This window comes from Nematolebias whitei, chromosome 12, assembly GCF_014905685.2.
Source record: "Nematolebias whitei isolate Nwh7 chromosome 12, NemWhi1, whole genome shotgun sequence".
Lineage (NCBI taxonomy): Eukaryota > Metazoa > Chordata > Actinopteri > Cyprinodontiformes > Rivulidae > Nematolebias > Nematolebias whitei.
The window spans coordinates 9,572,342-9,594,228 of NC_056509.1; the positions used below are offsets into that span (position 1 = coordinate 9,572,342).

A 21,887-nucleotide genomic window follows, 5' to 3' on the forward strand; every position below is an offset into this window, starting at 1 on the left:
TAGTTAGTCAGCATTCAACTAGTTAGTCGACGTCAAACTAGTTAGTCGACATTAAACTAGTTAGTCAGCATTAAACTAGTTAGTCGACATTAAACTAGTTAGTCAAAATTAAACTAGTTAGTCAACGTTAAACTAGTTAGTCAGCATTAAAACTAATTAGTCAGCGTTAAATTAGTTAGTCAGCGTTAAATAAGTTAGTCAGCGTTAAACTAATTAGTCAGCTGACATTTAACTAGTTAGTTGACATTAAACTAGTCAGTGTTAAACTAGTCAGCATTAAACTAGTTAGTTGACTTTAAACTAGTTAGTCAGCATTAAATTAGTTAGTCGACATTAAACTAGTCAGTCGGCGTTAAGTTAGTTGACGTTAAACTAGTTAAAATAAAAGACGGGGGAGAGGCGTCAACGTACGATGGAGCGGGTTCGACAGAAGTTCCTGATTTTGGCCACATCACTGGCAGAGAAAATGGGAGACACCTCCTTGCTCATTTGTTTGACGTGGCTCGCAATCATGATGGTCCTGAGAGGAAGAGGGAAAAAGTTTCAGATGACCACAGCTGTCACAGCCACTGACACCACGGAACAAGAATATTACAAGTCCAAGCCCTTCCACCTGAACGTGCCGGAGGTGAACCCTCCCTTCTTCCCGGGCAGACAGCGGTACATCCCAATGACCTGCACCCTGTCTCCTGGTTTGACCAAGTCCACCAGATCGTTGTCCAGGATGATGTCCACGGAGCGAGGCAGCTGGCCGGCCGGAGCCTTCTCTGGCATCTCCTGCACCGTGATGGTCTGGTGGTCCTTGTAGATGGACAGGCCAAACTCTGTCTCCAGAGGGTTGTTCTCCTCATCCTGCAGGAGGAAGGAGTAGACGTGAGCTGGTTCCACTTGCTCAGTCACATTTATTTCTGCTCTGTGAAGAACACGGGTCAGTGATGTGCACCTTGGTGGGGTAGATGGCGCTGGAGGGGAACGCATCCAGAGAGGTCAGGTCTGTGTACTTTCTCTCCATCGTTTTCTTTGTGGCGGGACAGTAATGGACGCTGCGCACGACTTTGGGACGCACAAGAGAACCTGCAGAAAGCAACGCCCAGCTCTCATCAACCAACCACAGAGTTTAGATCAGAAACACTAAAACTGCTTTAAACTAAAGACTAGACTCCGTGTGTCACGAGCGATGGACTCACATTTTGTGATGATGCCCTCCACACACACCATGCTGCCCAGCAGCCGGGAGGTCAGGGTCCGGGGAGACACGTGTTTGGAGCCGAAGCTGCCCTCCAGACCGATGAAGAACTCCTCGTGCTGCTTGGCGTAGGTGCCGTCCACAGAGGCCACCACGTCCTTCAGAGCCCGCTGGAACGCCAACAGCTCATCAAAGGCATTGTTCATCAACCTGAGGGACAAAACCATCAGACCGTGGACTGTTAGCCTCATTAAGGTCACCATGGTAACCACACACCTGAGTCCATCAGTCCCTGACAGAGCTTTCAAGCCCAGTCTACTCTACGCCAGGTATTTGTAAAAACTAAGACTTTGTGTGTACACCATCAGTGGTTAGAGCAGTCGTCCTCCAGTGCAAGAGCTGGGGGTTCATGAAGATGAACCATCATCATGATGATGGTTCATCTTCATGATGATGGTTGACCATGATGATGAGCGGGCTGGGGAGCAGCTTCTGCCCTGGGGCTGTTAGACTCATGAATTTCTAACCAGGAAAAAAATTACTGTGAAAAAAACTATGAAAATAAAATCACTGTAATGTCACTTGGTTGTTGACATGTGCTGCTGACTATCCATGCTGCTGATCTCATGCTGCTGATTATTTCATGTTGCTGTGTTCATTGGTCCTCATCTGCTCACAGACTCATGTTCGGGCTGCTGTTGTTTTTGTTCAGTTAGTACTTAGTGTATTCTTAGTTTAGTGGACGTAGTATATTCTTAGTTCATGACTCGGATTTTACTAATGTTTTTCTTTACAATTTGTACTTTTGGTGGATGTAACTGGGACCCTGTGTACATAGTTTCGTTCCACCTCATGTACCACATGTGATGAGAATGACAATAACAATCCTTGTATGATGGGTGTCCATCTTTACCAGATGTCTGAACCACCTCAGCTGGCTCCTCTGGATGTGGAGGAGCAGCGGTTCTACTCAGAGTCTCACCCAGATAACTGAACTTCTCACCCGATCTCTAAGGGAGAGGCCAGCTACCCTCATTTAACCACTTTCATCTCATTCAATCGGTCACTGTCCAGAGTTCATGACCACAGGTGAAGGTAGGAACAGAGACCAACCGGAAAACAAGAGATTCTCCTTACAGTTCTTCACCACAATGGACCGGAACAGAGAACACAGTACTGCAGATGCTGCGCTGATCTGTCTGTTGATCTCACCCTCTATTCATGAACAAGACCCTGAGGCAGAACCTCACCCCCACCATTTACAGGACCCTAAAAGTTTATTTTACTATATTTGCTTTAGTGTTTTCTTCTTTTATGTAGCTGTGTCTCTCTGACATGACCATCTGATCACACACACACGCGCGCGCGGGGGCACGTCTTACTTTGCAGCTCGGGCCTCGTTTCGCCTCCTCAGGTCGTTGATGTTGACGAGCAGTCTGGATTTATTCTCGCTGATCATGTCCCGGACTTTGCTCTGGTAGACGCCCTGCTCCTGCTGCGGGGACAGGACAACCAGGATGTTAAACCCACTCGGAACCAAACAATGAAGCAGCTGTGCTCGGGTCAGTCAGCACAGAACCTGCTTCAGTTTGGAGACATTATCTGCCAGTTTCTTTGTCCACATGTCCTCTATCAGATATAAAACTTACATCGTCGTCCAGGAAGTCCAGATAGTCCCTCTGAGCCTCCCTCATCTCCCGGTCATCAACCACGTCGGTCGCCATGTTCTCTGACAACTTCTTTAGTTCCAAAAGTCCAGAAATGTCCGAGTAAACGTTCAGCTGTGAACCTCCGCTGCCGTCTCGCTGCTGAAAGCTTTTCGCGCCACTGCGTGCCGCGTGCAGGACGAACGTAACGTCTGATTGGTCAACAACCGTACGCGTTCTTCATCATACTTGGCGGGAAAAAGTGGGGACTGATCACGTGACGCGAGACTCCGCCCACCCTTAGATCGGGCGCGAAAACTGCAGGAAGAGGCGGAACTTTTCGACATGGCTTATTATCATTTAGGCCAGAAGATGGCGATACAGTACTGTATAAGTTATATTTATTAATTTTTTTAAATTCAACTTTTATTTATACAGGTTAATCTCACTGAGGCACGAGGACTCATTTCAAGAGAAACCTGTTTTAGACAGACAACATATAGAGTACAGACAACAATAAACAACAATAAAAAGCAATTAAAATAAAAGTAATGTTATGAAAACAATAAAATCAAGATGCCATGTACAAAAACATGTTTGCTTAGTTTTTTCCAATGACCTTATCAAAGTACAAATCTATCTAAATGGTAAATGGACTGTACTTATATAACACCTTTCTATCTTATTTCAAGATACTCAAAGCGCTTTACTACAATCTGTACCTCATTTAGTTGATGTTTTTCTTAGTTCATATCTTAGATGTTATTACTGTTTTTCTTATACATTTTATTGTTGGATGTAACTGGGACCTTGTGTACATAATTTCGCTCCACCACATGTCAGAGTCAGAGTCAGAGTTTCTTTATTGTCATTCGCACCTCATGTGGTACATGTGGTGGAGCGAAATTATGTACACAGGGTCCCAGTTACATCCAACAATAAAATGTCTAAGAAAAACAGTAATAACATCTAAGATATGAACTAAGAAAAACATCAACTAAATATACACTAAGCACTCATAACATAAAACATTGAACATCAGCACAAACATGAACATGAGTCTGTGAGCAGATGTGCACGCATGAACACATCAACATTGAAACAGATCAGCAGCAACATGATATGGTTTTTCACAGTGATTATTCTAGTTAGAGATTCATGAGTCTAACAGCCTCAGGGTAGAAGCTGTTCCTCAGTCTAGTGGTTCTACACTTAATGCTCCTTAACCTCCTTCCTGAGGGGAGTGGGGCAAAAAGTGTGTGTGCTGGGTGGGTGGGGTCCTTCATGATGCAGGTGGCCCTCTTCCTGCATCTGGAGGTGTAGATGTCTGTGATGGTGGGGAGACTGATTCCAACAGATTTCTGTGCAGCCTTCACCACTCTCTGCAAAGCTTTTCTTTCTGCAGCTGTGCAGCCTCCATGCCACACATTGATGCTCGAGCACAGGATGCTCTCCACTGCACACCTGTAGAAGGAGGTGAGGACTGAGCTTCCCAGACCAGCTCGCCTCAGCCGTCTGAGGAAGTAGAGTCTCTGATGAGCTTTCTTGATCAGGCTGGTGGTGTTGTTGCTCCAGCTGAGGTTGTCATTCATGTGTACACCCAAGTACTTGTAGCTGGAGACCACTTCCACCGCAGATCCTCTTATGTTCAGGGGGGTGTAGGTGTTTTTGTTCCTTCTGAAGTCCACAATCATCTCCTTTGTCTTCTTCACATTGATGTGAAGGTTATTCTCTCTGCACCAGCTCTCCAGGTGTTCCACCTCTTGCCTGTAGCTGGACTCATCATTGTTTGTGATGCATCCCACCACCGCTGTATCATCTGCAAACTTTACAATGTGACAGCCTGGATGGGTAGCTGCACAATCATATGTGAGCAGAGTAAACAGAAGGGGGCTCAACACACATCCCTGAGGAGAGCCAGTGCTGAGGGTTATGGTGGAGGAGGAGAGGTTGTGGATCCTCACTAACTGTGGTCTGTTTGTTAAAAAGTCTAGTACCCAGTTGCAGATGGAGGGGCTTAGTCCTAGTGTGGATAGTTTGTCCATCAGGGTTTGGGGGATCATGGTGTTGAAGGCGGATGTGAAGTCCACAAAGAGCATACGGACGTAAGAGTTTTTCTGCTCCAGGTGGTTGAGCGCAGTGTGGACCACAGAGGAGATTGCATCCTCTGTTGATCGGTTCTCACGGTATGCATACTGATGAGGGTCCTCGTTGATGTTGATGGTTGTTTTGATGTGAGTCATGACCAGTTTTTCAAAGCATTTAGCGACTATCGGGGTGAGGGCCACTGGCCGATAGTCATTCAGACCAGTCACTGTAGAGCTTTTTGGGACTGGGATGATGGTGGCAGTCTTCAGGCAGGTGGGAACTGTCTCCAGGGTAAGTGAGGTGTTAAAGATGTCTGCCAGCACCTCACAGAGCTGATCAGCACATTCTTTCAACACTTTTCCGGGGATGTTGTCTGGGCCAGTTGCTTTGTGCGGATTAATCCTCCTGAAGGTACTCCTTACTTCTGCTGAGGTCACGCTGAGATGCTCTTCATCCGGTGGCGAGGTGAGTCTGGTGCTGGGTGGTCTGTTCGGGTCTTCAAAGCGTACATAGAACTTGTTGAGGGCATCAGGCAGAGATGGGTCTTTGGGGCATTGTTCACTCCTTCCTTTATAATCTGTTATGCATTTAATGCCCCTCCACATGCTCCGAGGGTCTTGTGAGATGAATTGACCCTCGATCCTCTTTGCATATGTGGCCTTGGCCCTCTTAATACCAGCAACCAGCTCTTTTCTTGTCCTACTCAGCTCCTCTGAGTTTCCAGACCTGAAGGCAGTGTTCCTGGCTTCCAGCAGGGTACGCACCTCTGCATTCAGCCAAGGTTTTCTGTTTGGGTAGCTTTTAACATTTCTGATAGTGGAGACTGTGTCAGTACATGTACTAATGTAACCCAGAACTGAGGATGTGTATTGGTCAAGATCAAGCGAACCTCCATTTTCAGCAGCTTCTCTGAAAACCTGCCAGTCTGTTGTACCCCATGAGGTGCGAATGACAATAAAGAAACTCTGACTCTGACTCTGATTTACCCATTCATACAGCACTCTACTAGATCTCTACAAAGCTAATTGAACAAATCATTCTAAAGAGACTAATCAGAGCTTTATCACATTCATACACTGATGGGACACACATTAGAGGCAATGAGGGGTTCAGTGTCTTGCCCAGGGACACTTCGGCATGTGAATGCTGGTGGATTCAAACCCCCAACTCTCGCATTGGAGGACGACTGCTCTAACCACTCAGCCACAGCTGCCCCCGCGGCTAGAAAAAAGATTTAGTTCACTGTGTTTGTCACTGTGTTAGCAAAATATCTCACGAACAACTGGACAGTTTTCAAGGAAACTTAAGAATCTAATTTCTTGTAATTTTTATTGTGTTGGACCATTTTGAAAATGTGTGTCTGGGGGTCTCTTCCATCTCTCATGGACATTTTCAACAACCGCTGCAGAGAGAGCCTTTCTGAGAGCCCTCAGCAGTGTGGAGGACCCGTCTCACCATCACATGCACTTTTTACTCTCCTGCCCTCTGGGAGAAGATACCACAGCATTCAGAGCAACACAACCAGACTGTGGAACAGCTTCATCCCACAAGACATCACACTCCTCAACTCTAGTCTCTGACACACACACACACACACGCGCGCACGCGCGCGCACACACACACAGTCTAAATGTGTTGTACTGTTTGTGCCTTCTCTACTCGTCTGTTTTTTTACAATCTGCTCAAGGTTTACGTTTTTTGCACTTTACTCAGTTTTTATCTCTGCTGCTATAAAAATAGAAAAACTTTGTTCTGCTAACCACATCAGAACATGTTTCTACCTCATGTACTACACATGTACTAATCAACATGCGTCTCTAGTCTTGTCTCTTAATTACTTGTTCAGATTAGGTTAAAAGTTTTTTTTTTTTTAGTATTTATTATAGGTCTGTTTGTATTTATTGTTCTGTTGTGTATCTGCACCGTGTGTTGTTTGTTTTTGTATGTTATGTTCTGTGTTGCACCGTGATCCTGGAGAACACTGTTTCATTTCATACTTGTACATAGCTGAAATGACAATAAAACCTCTCTGACTCTACACGTATTTTTGATGACAGTAGGCCTACTATGTATGTACTGTATTTGAATGTGAATTATTTTTACTAAATAAAATGTATCTGTTTTTTTAGCTCCCAAATGAAGCCACACTTCCAACATCTGGACACTCCAGTCCAGTAGGATAAACTAAAAAGCTATTTTAAGGTGTGTACAAACAAAGCAGATAAATCAGGAAGGGATGTTTCATTAGATCCTGAAACTGAGAAAGCGTGGAGATGAACAAACTTTGCAACTCATCATCGAGTGCCGATGAGCAGCTCACCAATATCACCAGGACAGACAAACTGTCTGAAACTGAAAGAATTTACTCCTTTTCAAGAATTTTTCTTTAATGCACATTGTTCTTGCAGAGTAAATGTGCTTTTCTTGTGAATTAAATAATTCATGATGTTGAAGTAAGTGACCGCCAGGAGAGAGTCCATCTCAACACATTTCCTCCTCGTATGATCAGTCCCAATGGTGGCACTTTTTCATACCTTTTCAACAACACGCAGGTGGATTCTATTTATCATCATCAGTCATTTTGGGACAACATTGGATCATTCATAGATCCTCACTGAACTTCTGGAGTGAGTTTGCTGCACTGAAAGTAAAGGGGCCCAATAATATTGCACGCCCCACTTTTCAGGTTTTTATTTGTTAAAAAAGTTTGACACATCCAATAAATTTCATTCCACTTCACGATTGTGTCCCACTTGTTGTTGATTCTTCACACAAAAAATTAAAAATTTATATCTTTGAAGCCTGAAATGTGGCAAAAGGTTGAAAAGTTCAAGGGGGCCGAATACTTTCACAAGGCATTGTAGAAAGGCGCTATATAAGTACAGTCCATTTACCATTTAAAGTGTCTCTGTGAGGTCCTTTCATTCAACCTTTATTCATAGTTTAGTTTCATTGAGCCTCGAGGACTCATTTACAAGAGAGACCTGTTTTAACAAAAAACACAAATGAGGTAAAAACAATACACTCCTCTAAAAAGCATATAAAATTAAAAGTAAATTGAAGAAATGATGTAAAAACTAAAAAAAATGCTACATTATAAAGCCGTGTAGAAAACTAAAAACAGGAACATGTCTGCGTTGGTTTTTGCCAGGAACTTAGATGTTTGAAGTCACTTTGAGAGGTCAAGGTTGAGAGCTTCAGATCTTTTTACAAGATATTCCAGAAAACAGGAGCAGAGTAGGAGAAGAAACTTTTGCCTAGTTCAGTCCTCACTGAGGGAACACTGCAGGTAATAATGTCCTGAGAGCGCACGCTGTAGCTGCACTCACGCAGTGACATGTAGGAGGAGATGTATGAAGGCAGCAGACCAAGAAGTGATTTAAAGATGAAAATGTACCAGTGGGAGAGTCTATATGAAATTAATGATGACCAGTTAACCAGTGAATACTGGGTGCAGTGGTGGGTACAGTAGTTACAGCCACTTATGAATCTTAGCGCACCATGACAGACAGCATCCAACATCTCCAGGGTTCTTGTAGGAGCGTTCATGTAAATGTCACTGTAATCAATGGAGGGAAGGAAAGTTCCCGTTACAAGGCATTTCCTAGCATTCAGAGTTAGACAGGATCTGTTTCTGAAAAAGAAACCCAGTTTAACTTTCAATTTCTTTACCAAGTTTTCCACATGGAGCTTAAAAGAGAGATGTGCATCGACCAGAATACCCAAATATTTATAAGAATCGTCAAACTCAATAGGAGCACCTTTAGAAGACAGAAGGAAAACAGAAAACAGAAGGGAGAACTGCTGGAACTGACTTCCTGTTTGAAAACAATGTCCCTTGGGTTTTATCAGCATTTAGCACCAGTTTGAGACGGAACAAATCTGACTAGATGATGTCGAATGCAGACTGTAAAGCTGGAACACCCATGTTACAGGTATGACCACGACACACTTTTGGAGTTGTGTGTCGCTGCCTTGCCATTTTGCCATCGTGGTTCAGTTCCCAGTCCCCTTCAAGCCTTGGGCTCAGGCTTCAGCCTGTCATGGCGGCCTTCTCCATGATCCTCCACCTGCCTGCACGGACCGAGCTCTACGGACTTGTTCGGCTCCGCAGGGAAACCTTGGATGATCTCCATCTGCCGGACCTGGTTCTGGAGGACAGTCTGGGAGGGCAGCTGTTGCGTTTGTTATTACCATCAATCTGCTAGCGGGACCTGCTAACGCTGCTAACAAGCCCACGCCACTAACAGAACCATGCTGCTGAAAGAACGCTGCTAACCGAACCACACTGTAGATGTATTTCTTTTTCACTTTTGGCGCCTTGCAAAAACAATCAAACTAAAGTAAACCTGTGCTTATCTGAAGGTGATCCCCTCATTGCTGTTGTGTTTGTCAAATAACAGAGATATGACAACAACTGCACAAATCCCTGAAATTCTGTTCAGGTTTTTGGTTTTGCTGTGACCCTATGATTTTCAATGGCCCCCACATGGCCTCCCATTACAACATTTCTGGAGGCAAATAGGGGTCGCTTCAATTGGTGGTCCTCTGCTGACTTTATCCCCCCTCTGCAGGGCCTTCCCTGCCACAGTGCGACGGTTGTACCATACCGTGAGGGAGGAGGTCAGATCACCTTCAACGTCACAGATCTAGAAGGACCTGAGGCCTCCATCTAGACCCATATTTGTTGGCTTCCTCAGGATGGGCTTCCTTTATGACAGCTGTGGTTTGAGTGCACCATGTGATGGTGTCGTATCTGAGCTGTCTTCGCAGCTGTTTCATTGATGTACCTGTAGAATGAAAAGGGGAAAGTGCCAGTCTTGAGGAAATTCAGTCTCCTCCTCCTTCTCCCTGTATGCTGATTCATTTCCATGGACGATGAGCCTGACCTCTGCTGAATCATCAGCAAACTTCACCACAGAGTCTGGTTATAGTGAGCACTGCAATTGTGGGTCATGAGGGTGAACAACAGTGGGGTGAACACACAACCCTGAAGTGAGCCAGTGCTCATGACAATGGTGGAGGATATGGTGTTGTTGATCCTGATGGTCTGCAGCTTGCAGGTCAGGAAGTCCACACAGCATCCTCATGCACGTGCCTGCGTGAGTATTCTTTTGGCACTTTGGTTTCCTCCCACATACTAAAAACGTGCATGTTAGGTTAACTGGTAACTGCAGACAAAACCTGGCTTTAGGTATTAGGTATCTGAAGACTGGACTTGTCTGTGTGTCCTTGTGATGGACTGGAGACATGTCCGGGAAGTCCCTTGCCTGCTGGAGACAGACACCAGCTCGTTGTGACCCAAACAGGAGAAGCAGGTAAAGAGAATGAAGACATGGATTGCCTGCAGACAATGGTAGATGAGGTGCAGTATAGACACAGCAGACATATAAAGTACTTTGTTTCTTTGAGGACACCTGTCTTCTGATCCAGTCACTTGTTAGTTTTATTACAGTAGTGGTAGCAAATCAGGTTGGCACCGACCTTTTTACGAATACTAAGCACATGCACAGTCAGTCGTTGATGTTTCACTGTGGTTCAGATATAACCATGCCTACTTCCTGTTCTTGATCAAATTAATAAACTTTTATATCTCATTTGTGTATTTTCTGTACTATGCCTTCTTTATCCCACAAAAAAATATCAAAATAATTTTTAAGTTTTGTGTTTCATCTTTGCGTTGCCTTTTATCAACAGTTGGTATTCCAAATTCAAACATCTGGAAAGAACTTAAAAAAACACCCATTTCATTCTGTTTGCCTCGGTTTGCCTGTTTATCACAGCATAAAATGCCAACACAACTAATTTACAACCTGAATACCAGAAGTAGATATGAATATATTTGGGGATGGGGTGCCAGAGGTTACACATGTGCACTGGGATCATAAAAAAGTAAATTTTGCCCCTAATAACATTCATCACATTAGTTTCAGTTTTCTCATTAGGCATAATTTACAATACTTTAGGCAACACAATGCCGTTTTTGTGTAGTTTATTTATGGCAGCAAACAGCACAGAAGACATTAACAGTGTAAGCAGTGATGCAAGTAGCTCCTTACAAGATGGCGTACAGAAATCTCGCTGAAGTGCCTTCATGTTAGCTCCAGTGTTTCTATGTTGAAGTTGTAGTATCAGATATGTCCTGTAGATAGAGACAAACAGAAGACTCATGAGTTGAACAGCTCTTATTATTATTTTGGGTCCTTGTTTGTCTGCCGACGGGAGATTTAGACAAAGCTGGAACTTTTCTTCCATTAGAGCAGAAACAACGAACACAACAGCCATGTTTGTTCATGAAATGTTTGTATTTGTTAAGAGCCTCCGGGGCGGTTGTGGTCCTTCAGACTCCGCCCAACACATCCAGCCCTCCGGCGGCAGTCAGCTGAGTTTACCGGTTCTGACCAAACATGTAGCTGTTTGGACCTGTGCGGTTCGGCTGGGAGGGGAGCTGCTGCTGCCTATTTATTAAAAGGAGACACTCGAGGGAAACAGCAGGTAAGATGATCTATTCTTCATGGCTGCTCCTCCTGTGGCTGACCCTTCAAACAAATTAAACTAAATTCTTGTTAATATACAGTTATGTTGTTAAAAGTAATAAATGCACAGTTTTTCTATGTTTAAAAAATACAGAGTGGTAAATGTTTCAAAACGAATACTTCTCAGTTATCAACTAAAACAATCTTCCACGACTGTAATATGTGGTTCAGGTGAGAAGAAGTGAGGAGAAGCAGCACCTGTTGGACAGGGCCCGTCCTGCAGGTCCATTCAGGTTTAACTTCCTGTCAGAACTGTCACAGGAGGTGGGACACGCTACAGGTGTGTCCACATACCTGCTGAAGGAGGTCCTCTGATTAGCTCAAGCTCCGACACACGTCATGTGGCTGAGAGGAATTCAAAATATGAAGAGCTGCAGAGTTTGACTGTTAAAGGGACATTCTGACCATTCTGACCTCAGGTTTAGTGTTGTAATCTGAACCAAGACGAGGGAGGACCAAACTTCACCGTGATTTAATCGAGCACCAGTTTTATAACGTAATATAATTATACATAATTCAGTTTATTTATATAGAGGCAAATCACAACAAAGTTGTCTCAGGGCACTTTACAGGAACATTCACATAAAAGTCAATTAGTAAAGCTCTCTAAGGAATCCAGCAGACAAGTTGAATCTACTTCGTTGCAGTCTCCCATCCTGAGTAAGCACAGTGGCAACAGTGGAAATAAAAAAACTCCCTTTTAAAAGGATTTAGCAAAAAGGAAAGTCTTAAGCCCAGTCTTAAAACTGGATAATGTGTCAGCCTCACGGACAGAGATTGGAAGTTGGTTCCACAAGAGAGGAGCCTGATAACTAAAAGATCTTCCTCCCATTCTGTTTTTGGAAACTCTAGGAACTGTGAGTAAACCTGCAGCCTGAGAGCGAAGTGCTCTGGTTGGAAAATATGGAACAAAAAGGTCGTTTTCACACCAGATAGTCCGGTAGACTCTGTTCGGTTCGGGACCAATATTCATGAGCTTTTGTTTACATTTGAGCTGGTGCGTTTGCATTCACACTGCACTGTGCAGTCGAGCCAACCTGTTGAACCAACCTGTTCCCCCGCTCGCCTGTGGGGGCGCTGCACCAAGAACTACTGAAAGAAACGACACAAAACCTCTGAAGACATGTCTTCTTCTGTAAATAAAAATAAAAACGAAGTGGCATCAAGTTTTAGCAGTTTTAGGAGTTATATTTTGTCATGTTTCAAAAATGGACTCAGCATGAGCAGAAGATGAGACAGAAGACCATGGAGAATATTGTTTTTCTACACAAGGCAGCTGACAGCTCCATATAAGGTCAGAGAAATGTGTGTTTGTTTACCCTGAGGAGCGGGCCCGGTCTGTTTACATTCACACTGTACTCGAACCGCGCTGGAGTTCGCTTCTACTGGACCGAGACCTAGGTTTTAGCCCGGGCCAGAGTTCTCCTTTTTGTTCCGTGACAGAGTTAAATGGTGCGTTCACACCTCCCTAAACGAACCGGACTTTCAAGGAAAACGAGCTAGAGTTCGATTATAGCGGACTAAACAGGGCTGGTGTGAATGCACCCTACGATCTGTAATATAAGATGGAGCCAGGTTGTTTAGATGTTTGTAGGTTAAAAGTAAGATTTTGATTTCTATTCTGGATTTGACAGGGAGCCAATGGAGAGAAACTAAAACTGGAGAAATATTATCTCTCCTACTAACTCCAGTTAAGACTCTGGCAGCAGCATTTTGGATCAACTGAAGACGTTTTAAAGAAGTATTTGTACATCCAGATTGTAACAAGGGGGCCTGTTTGTTTAGTATATATACCCCGGGGGACAGGTTTGTGTGTGGCCCCCTTGTTACACAGATAATAAACCATTGCAATAGTCCAGTTTAGACATGACAAATGCATGGACCAGTTTTTCTGCATCATTTTTAGATAAGATATTTCTAATTTTATTGATATTACGCAGGTGGAAGAAGGCAGTTCTAGTAACTATTTTAATGTGGGGGATAAAAGACATGTCCTGATCAAAAACACCAAGATTTTTAGCATTAGAGCTGGAGGACAGATTAATGCCATCTAATGAGTGAGAAAGACTGAAAAATTCATTCCTAAGGTGCTCAGGTCCAAAAACTAAAACCTCAGCCTTGTCTGTGTTCAACAGGAGAAAATTAAGGGTCATCCAGGTTTTTATGTCTTTAAGACATGCTTGTAGTCCAAGTAGCTGATTGGATTCATTGGTTTAATGGACAAATATAATTGTGTGTCATCAGCATAACAATGAAAATGTTGTTTATATATGCTTCCATTAGGTAAAATTATTGAAGTAAAGAGTATTGGTCCAAGCACTGAGCCCTGAGGAACTCCATGACTAACTTTGTTGTATGAAGAAGATTTATTATTTACATTTACAAACTGGAATCTATCAGACAGATATGATTTAAACCATTTTAGAGCCGTTCCTGTAATCCCAATATCATATTTAAGCCTCTGTAGTAAATTATTGTGATCAACTGTATCAAATGCAGCACTGAGGTCTAACAGGACCAGTATAGACACAAGTCCATTGTCTGAGGCCATGAGAATATCATTAGTGACTTACTAGTGCTGTTTCTGTGCTATGATGAGCTCTAAACCCTGACTGAAACTCTTCAAACAGATTATTTATTTGTAGATGTTCACACAACTGACCTGCAACTATTTTCTCTAGAATTTTTTAGATGAAAGTTAGATTAGATATAGGTCTATAGTTGGCCAGAATTTCTGAATCAAGGTCAGACTTCCTAAGTAAAGGTTTAATTACAGCAACCTTAAAGCACTGCGGTACATAACCATTCATTAAAGACAAATTAAGTAGATCTAAAATGTGGACATTAATTAGGGGGGATACCTCTTTAAACAGTCTGGTTGGGATGAGATCTAGCAGGCATGTGGATGGTTTGGATGAGGTTATTATTTTTGATAATTCAGAGAACTCAACAGGACAAAAACTGTCCAAACATAAATCAGGCTCTAGTGAAATTTTTAAAGATGCCTCATTTGACAGGGGACTAGAGATAGTAGAAGGAAGGATGGTTTGAATTTTCTCTAATTGAAATAATTTTATTTATAAAAAATCTCATGAAGTCATCACTACTTATAGTTGTAGGAATACACGGGTCAACAGAAATGGGACTTTTAATTAGTCTAACAATAGTACTAAACAGAAAAAAAAAAAAAATCAGACTACATTCACACTGCAGGCTAACATGGCTCCAGTCTGATTTTGTAAGAGCCACTTGCTAACACGTGTGGCAGCCATGTTTTCTTCCTTGAACACAGCGTGCTGCGTGACGTCACATTTTGTGCATGTTGGTCACCTCAGAACTGTGAACATGTCACACCCGAGTCTGATGGAGGTCGCTTTTGAATGATTACGTAAATGGTTGAATGTGAGCGCCAATCAGGACTGAGCATTAAGGCCTGCGGCGTGCATGTGTGTCTGGGTTTTCAGGGTCCCACAATTCTGGTATCAGCTGAAACACTCGGGCAGGAAAGTCATGAAACTGTAGCTGAAATAAAAGTAAAACTGACTTTGAAATAAAGGTTTAAATGTTGGTGTAAGCATCTTTTAAGACAACGGTGATCCATTTTGGTCCCAGCTACATTCAGACTAGTCATAAGCTCATCGGTCATGGCAGAGTTGAACTCTATTTCTTTAAACTGATGTTTTACAAAGAGTCCAATTAATTATCTTGCATGTTGGAGATCTAACATGCAAGATATTAATTGGACCCATTTTATTCATGGCATGCAACTTCAAAATGTCTGAAATGTCTGTCTAGTAGTTTTATCTCGTCACAACCTTCACACCTCAGACTGCGCAGGTCGAGTCTTGTTAAGAACATTAGTGGTTTCATTAGCAGACACCAAACTGTCCATGTGTTCAAACCCTCAGCAGCTTCTTCTTCAGCTTGACATCCTGCTTTAACGCTCTCTCCTCCTCAGGCTTCTCTGCCCACCAGAGGTCATGTCGGCTGAGATCCTGCAGCGACTCAGCACCTTGACGCTGAGTGTCAATCACCTGAGCCGACTCCCTCGCCTGTCAGGCCTCGTCTCATCCTCCCTGCCATCACCCCGCCCCACCGTGCTCGCCTCCCAGGTCCCTGCACTCTTCCAGGAGCCCTACATCCTGTCGGGCTACCGCCCCATCCGGCAAGACTGGCGCTGCTACTTGCTCAGCCTCTTTCAGCGGCACAACGAATCCCTGAACGTGTGGACTCACCTGCTGGCGGCTCCGGTGCTGTTGCTCCGCTGGTGGGCCAATGCAGGTGCCGTGGGGTACACCTTGGACGCAGCCTCTCTGCCTCTCAGCCTCTTCATGGTGTCCGCTCTCACATACCTGAGCCTGAGCGTGGCCGCCCACCTCCTGCAGTCTCACTCTGAGCGTGCACATTACTTCTTCTTCTTCATGGACTATGTGGGCGTGGCGGTGTATCAGTACGGCTGCTCGCTCAGCCATTACTTCTACACCTCCGAGCCGGCATGGAGAGACAGCGTTGGGCTGGTCTTTCTACCCGGAGCAGCTTTCTTCGGGTGGCTCTCCTGCGCCGGCTGCTGCTTTGCCAAGTCCAGGTACGAGCGTCCGTATCCGCTGCAGCGTAAAATCTGCCAGCTGATCCCCACCAGCCTTGCCTATGTGCTGGACATCAGCCCTGTGGTGCACCACCTGCTCATCTCCTCATGGGCGCAGGAGGCATTCCACGCCCTGCAGATCGCCTCGTTCCTGTTTGCTGCCTTCTTCTTCTCCTGCCCCATCCCTGAGTGCTTCTTTCCCGGACGCTGTGACATTGTGGGCCAGGGTCACCAGGTGTTCCACCTGTTCCTGTCCTTGTGCACGCTGTTCCAACTGGAGGCCCTGTTCCAGGACTACGCCAGGCGGCGGGACACGGTGGTGGAGGTGTTTGGAGAGCGGCAGCTGTGGTGGGCCTGCATGTCCTTCCCGGCGCTGTTTGTGTGCTGCGTCCTGACAGCACTGGTCACAATGAGGCTCACAAACGGGAAGCTGCTGCAGAAACACAAAAAACTGCTTTAAATGAACAGTTCAGACGATAAAGCTATTTTATGTGATTAACCATCGTTAGTTCTGAGGAAATGTGGGTTTTAAAATACTTGAACAATAAAATGGATTATAACCAGTTTTGTACCATTTATTAGATAATCTAAAACAGTGAAGGCTTTGAATGAAATAAATGGTAAATGGACTGTACTTATATAACACCTTTCTAACTTATCAAGATTGTCAAAGCTCTTTACAGCACAATCTGTGCCCTCATTTACCTCCACACACACATTCATACAGCACTCTACTACACACACATTCACACAGCACTTTACTACATCTCTACAAAGATAATCTGATTCTGTAGAGACTAATCAGTGCTTTAGATCACATTCATACACCAATGGGACACACATCAGAGGCTATGAGGGGTTCAGTTTTCTGCCCAGGGACACTTCAATATGTGACTGCTGGTGGAATTGAACCACCAACTCTCCCATTGGAGGATGACTGCTCTGACCACTCAGCAACAACTGCCCTAATAAGAAATAATTGGCTTGTATCTGTTTGCAAAGCTTTGCTAAATCCTCCATCCTGCGGGTTAATGGGTTCACAGGCTCTGCTGGAGAAAAGGTTGAAGCTAAACCTAAAATTACTATTAAAAAAATTGTGTTCATGTTGTAAATAGCCTGGTATAAAAACAGATCCTTTGACGACGTGCAGGTTGGAATGTACAGAAAGAAAATTGGTCCATGCTAAATTCTGACAGAGAAAAAGTCATAATTCGGACATTGATCTCAGAATATCAGAACTCCAGTAGCAGGTCGCCCATTTCACACCCAGGCCTTCAGTGGTCTCCTGAATTTATCCACCTTTTGATTATTGTGTTTATGATGCCATATCTACAGAAACGATCAATAATTTGCAGAATATGGTGCTGCATCACAGACACTTTCCTCATCTAGGTGAATGAAGGCCTTTACTGAAGCAAGAAATTGACACAATTTAACAAGTTCTCTTCAACTGCAGCCACAGACAGATTTACCAAAAGCATCAAGTAATAAAGTAACAAAATATAATATATTTGAATACAATTAATTTTACTCAAATTTTTTATTATTTTTACACAAACTCCATCCTTTGTTTCGTCCGTCAGAGTTCAGTTCCTCTGTCCTACAGGTCATCATGGAGGTTCTGTTTCAACTGTCAGTCTTTTTCTATCTCCTTGGAAGAGATGCACCACCACTCCCATATGCTGCTGGAAACTATGCAACCAGGAGAAAAGCTATGGAATGAGGATAACAGTTAAGAATAGTTAAAAAAAAAAAAAAATGTAGGTCAGTGATTTTGAATGTGTTTAGGCCAGCAGAGAAGGCTTTGATGGCCCACCACTGCAGAATTCTGGGGTTTATTTGTTTGTTTGTTTTCAGAATTCTGATGTTAATGTCAGAATATTTTAGAATTCTGAGAAGGGAGAAAAAAAAACAAAAAACAAAAAACAAAAAAAAACAGAATTTGAGTTTTATTCCCAGAATTCTGATATTAAAGTCTAAATTTAAATGCATACTGCATTTTCTCTTTTATTACCAACTTTGACCTGTTCCTCCTACATCGGATTGTCAGTCCTTTAAGTGAAATGCTCGACCAATTTCAATTCTTAAGATGACAGAACAACATGAAGACATGGAGCAAGAAATGCAAATAATTTATCTTTGATTTAGTATTTATTACTACCTGAACCAAGCACATTGTTAGATGCAAGGGATGTAATAAAAAAAAAAAAACACTACATTGAAGTGCTTGATTTGGAGCTCCTCTTGAAGCTTTGGAAAAGCCCAAACAAAAATTCTTCACAATGAAGCTGAATTTGGAGTGATTTGTGTGAAGTGACTTCATGAGATTCTTTATAAATACATTTTTCATTTTAGGGAAAAAAATTCAAACCATCCTTCCTACTATCACCTCTGGTTCTGTGTCAGATGAGACAACTTTAAAAATGTCACTAGAACCTGATTTGTTTGGACAGTTTTGTCCTGTTGAGCTCTCTGAACTGTCAAAAATAATAACTTGATCCAAACCATCCACATGTCTGCTAGATCTATCCCAAACAGACTGTTTAAAGAGGCATTTCCCTTTAATAACTACATCTTGGATCTACTTAATTTGTCTCTAACAGTTACGTATCACAGAGTTTTAAGACTGCTGTAATTAAACCTTTACTTAACATAACCTTGACACAGGAATCCTAGCCAATCATAGACCTATATCTAACTTTCATTAAAAAAAAAAAAAAAAAAAAAAAAAATCTAAAGAATATAGTTGCGTGAATATCTACAAAGAAATAATCTATCAGGTTTTTATCAACGTCGACCCCCACGTGAGCAGACTGATTCAATAAAGACAGAGCCAGAACTACAAAAGGTAAGTGAACTTTTATTTACAGGTGATCGTGTCTTCGCAGCTGTAAGGGAGAAGAGGAATAGGCGAGTATGGGTTCTGGTGGTCTCTGAATGTTTTAATTCTTGAATATAGAGAAATGACTCCTTACGGTTTGTGTTGTAGGTGGAATCTGAGAAGAGGAGAGGTCCTGGGATTTTGTAGGAGATCCAGTCCTGAGGTATTTTGCGGTGGAGAGAGGAGCAGGTTGACCCAGTTGAAAATGCTTAATGGTGGTTGTTGAAGGGACACCGTTGATCCACAGGTGAAGTTCAGTGGAGCGATGAGATCCTAGGGAGGTTCTGAAGAGGCAGGCTGTGGAAGGTCCTGGAGGAGTCACAGTTGGTGAGAACCAGCTGTAACAAACGTTAGTCGGCTGTACACAAGTTACCATTTGGTAGAAGATGTCCCAGCACTGAAGAGGTGTCTGGCAGGTGCTTAAATACCTCATCAGGCAGTCCTCCTCAGAGCAGCAGCAGGTGGAGTGAGTTGAGGTTAAATGGCTGTGGAAGGAAGATTGAGTGACAGACAAAAAACCCAGGAATCCCACATAATCTGTTTGAATAGTTTCAGTCAGGGTTTAGAGCTCATCATAGCACTAAATCTGCACTGGTGAAAGTTACTAATGATATTCTCATGGCCTCTGATAATGGACAAGTGTCTACACGGGTCCTTTGATCTCAGTGCTGCATTTGATACAATTGATCATAATATTCTATTACAGAGACTTGAACATGATATTGGAATTACAGGAACAGCTCTAAAATGGTTTAAATAATTTTTATCTGATAGATTACAATTTGTAAATGTAAATAATGAAGCTTCGTCATACACCAAAGTTAGTCATGGAGTTTCTCTAGGTTCAGTGCTTGGACCAATACTCTTTACCTTGTATATGCTTCCATTAGGTAAAATTATTAAACAGCTATAATAAATAAATAAATATAAATAAATTTTCATAAAAAACTGTCCAGATGACCTGACTGAAATTGTTGTGTTATACTGATGATACACAATTTGTCCAATGAAACCTAACAAATTCAATCAGCTACTTAGACTACAAGCATGTCTTAAAGACATAAAAACCTGGATGATCCTAAATTTTCTGCTTTTGAACACAGACAAGACTGAGGTTTTAGTTTTTGGACTTGAGCACCTTAGGAATGATTTTTTCAGTCTTTCTCCCTCCTTAGATGGCATTAATCTGTCCTCCAGCTCTAATGCTAAAAATCTTGGTGTTATTTTTGATCAGGACATGTCTTTTATCCCCCACATTAAAAACGTTACTAGAACCACCTTCTTGCACCTGTGTAATATCACTAAAATTAGAAACATCTGATCTAAAAATGATGCCGAAAAACTGGTCCATGCATTTGTCACGTCTAGACTGTACTATTGCAATGGTTTATTATCTGGATGTCCAAATACGTCTTTAAAACGTCTTCAGTTGATCCAAAATGCTGCTGCCAGAGTCTTAACTGGAGTTAGTAGGAGAGATCATATTTCTCCAGTTTTAGCTTCTCTCCACTGGCTCCTTGTAAAGTCCAGGGTTGAATTCAAAATCTTACTTCTAACCTACAAAGCTCTCAACAACCTAGCTCCATCTTATATTCAAGAATTTATTGTTCCATATTTTGCTAACAGAGCACTTTGCTCTCAGACTGCAGGCTTACTCGTGGTTCCTAGAGCTTCCAAAAGCAGAATAGGAGAAAGATCTTTCAGTTATCAGGCTCCTCTCTTGTGGAACCAACTTCCAGTTTCTGTCTGTGAGACTGACACATTGTCCAGTTTTAAGACTGGGCTTAAGACTTTCCTTTTTGATAAATCCTATAGTTAGGGTTGGCTTGTTATGCTGTCTTGAGCTTAGACTACTAGAGGACAAATTGACCTCATTCCCTTGAATGAATTGTTAAAATTGAATAGTTTTCATTTGATACTATTTCTATCTTAACATATGATTCTTGACCTGCCATTGTGTATCTGTTCCTCTCAGTTGGTCAAAGCAGATGGGCGCTTGTCCTGAGCCTGGTTCTGCTAAAGTTTTCTTCTTCATGAGGGAGTTTTTACTTTCCATGCTTGCCTTCATACTTGCTCAAGATGAGAGTTGTGATGGAGTTATATTCAAAGCAGTCTGCTCCTCATATAAATAATGTTAAATTATTATTTATATGTGAATCTGAATGTTCACTGCCCTGAGACAACTTCTGTTGTGACTTGACGCTCTATAAATAAACTGAATTGAATTGAAATTGAAGTACACTACAGCACAGATGGAATTATCAAAAAATAAGAGACTATTCAAAAACAGTGAGAAACCCCAGTCATATTTGGAGCCCAGACAGGCGTCACTGTGGAAACATCACAGTTTAACTGGGTAGTTTAGTCAATTTTTAAAATTTTGCAATGCAATGTTTAACTCAGGAGTGTGCATGTTCTCTCCGGTTTCCTCCCACAGATCAAAAACATGCACCTTAGACTGATTGGTAACTCTAAATTGTCCCCAGGTGAGAGTGAGAGAGTGAATGGTTGTTTGTCTCATTTGTCTCTGAAGCCAGTTTGCCACTGATAAATGTGACTCCACTCGGCTCTCATCTCATCGGTTGTTCTCAGATGGAGGTGATTTGCCATGGTTACCTGTTTCCCCACTCTGTGGGCAGTATCATAACAGGTCATAACAGCTGGAGCAACAACACCACCAGCCTGATCAAGAAAGCTCATCAGAGACTCTACTTCCTCAGACAGCTGAGACGAGCTGGTCTGGGAAGCTCAGTCTTCACCACCTCCTACAGGTGTGCAGTGGAGAGCATCCTGTGCTCCAGCATCAACGTGTGGCATGGAGGCTGCACAGCTGCAGAAAGAAAAGCTTTGCAGAGAGTGGTGAAGGCAGCACAGAAGTCTGTGGGAGTCAGTCTCCCCACTATCACAGACATCTACACCTCTAGATGCAGGAAGAGAGCCACCTGCATCATGAAGGACCCCACTC

At 42.9% G+C, this 21,887-nt stretch overlaps 2 protein-coding genes across 2 annotated transcripts in view; one reads left to right on the forward strand and one right to left on the reverse strand.

Moving 5' to 3' along the window:
• mcm3 (minichromosome maintenance complex component 3) overlaps window positions 1–3,018 on the reverse strand; it is a 14,692-nt gene extending 11,674 nt beyond the window's left edge. The window contains exons 1-6 of the mRNA XM_037685262.1: window positions 2,836–3,018; window positions 2,569–2,681; window positions 1,188–1,396; window positions 944–1,074; window positions 614–852; window positions 412–520 (exon numbers count right to left, since the gene is read on the reverse strand). Coding sequence (XP_037541190.1) covers window positions 412–520; window positions 614–852; window positions 944–1,074; window positions 1,188–1,396; window positions 2,569–2,681; window positions 2,836–2,910 — 876 coding nt within the window. The 5' untranslated portion in view covers window positions 2,911–3,018. The remainder of the gene's footprint in view (window positions 1–411; window positions 521–613; window positions 853–943; window positions 1,075–1,187; window positions 1,397–2,568; window positions 2,682–2,835) is intronic.
• Window positions 3,019–15,436: 12,418 nt separating this feature from the next.
• Window positions 15,437–16,503, forward strand: paqr8 (progestin and adipoQ receptor family member VIII). The gene has a single exon (XM_037685263.1). It carries the CDS (start codon window positions 15,437–15,439, stop codon window positions 16,499–16,501), a length of 1,065 nt encoding a protein of 354 aa, XP_037541191.1. The 3' UTR covers window positions 16,502–16,503.
• Window positions 16,504–21,887: the final 5,384 nt, after the last annotated feature.

Coding starts and splice junctions, on each gene's coding strand:
- paqr8 (XM_037685263.1), top strand. CDS start 15,437: ATGTCGGCTGAGATCCTGCAGCGACTCAGCACCTTGACGCTGAGTGTC.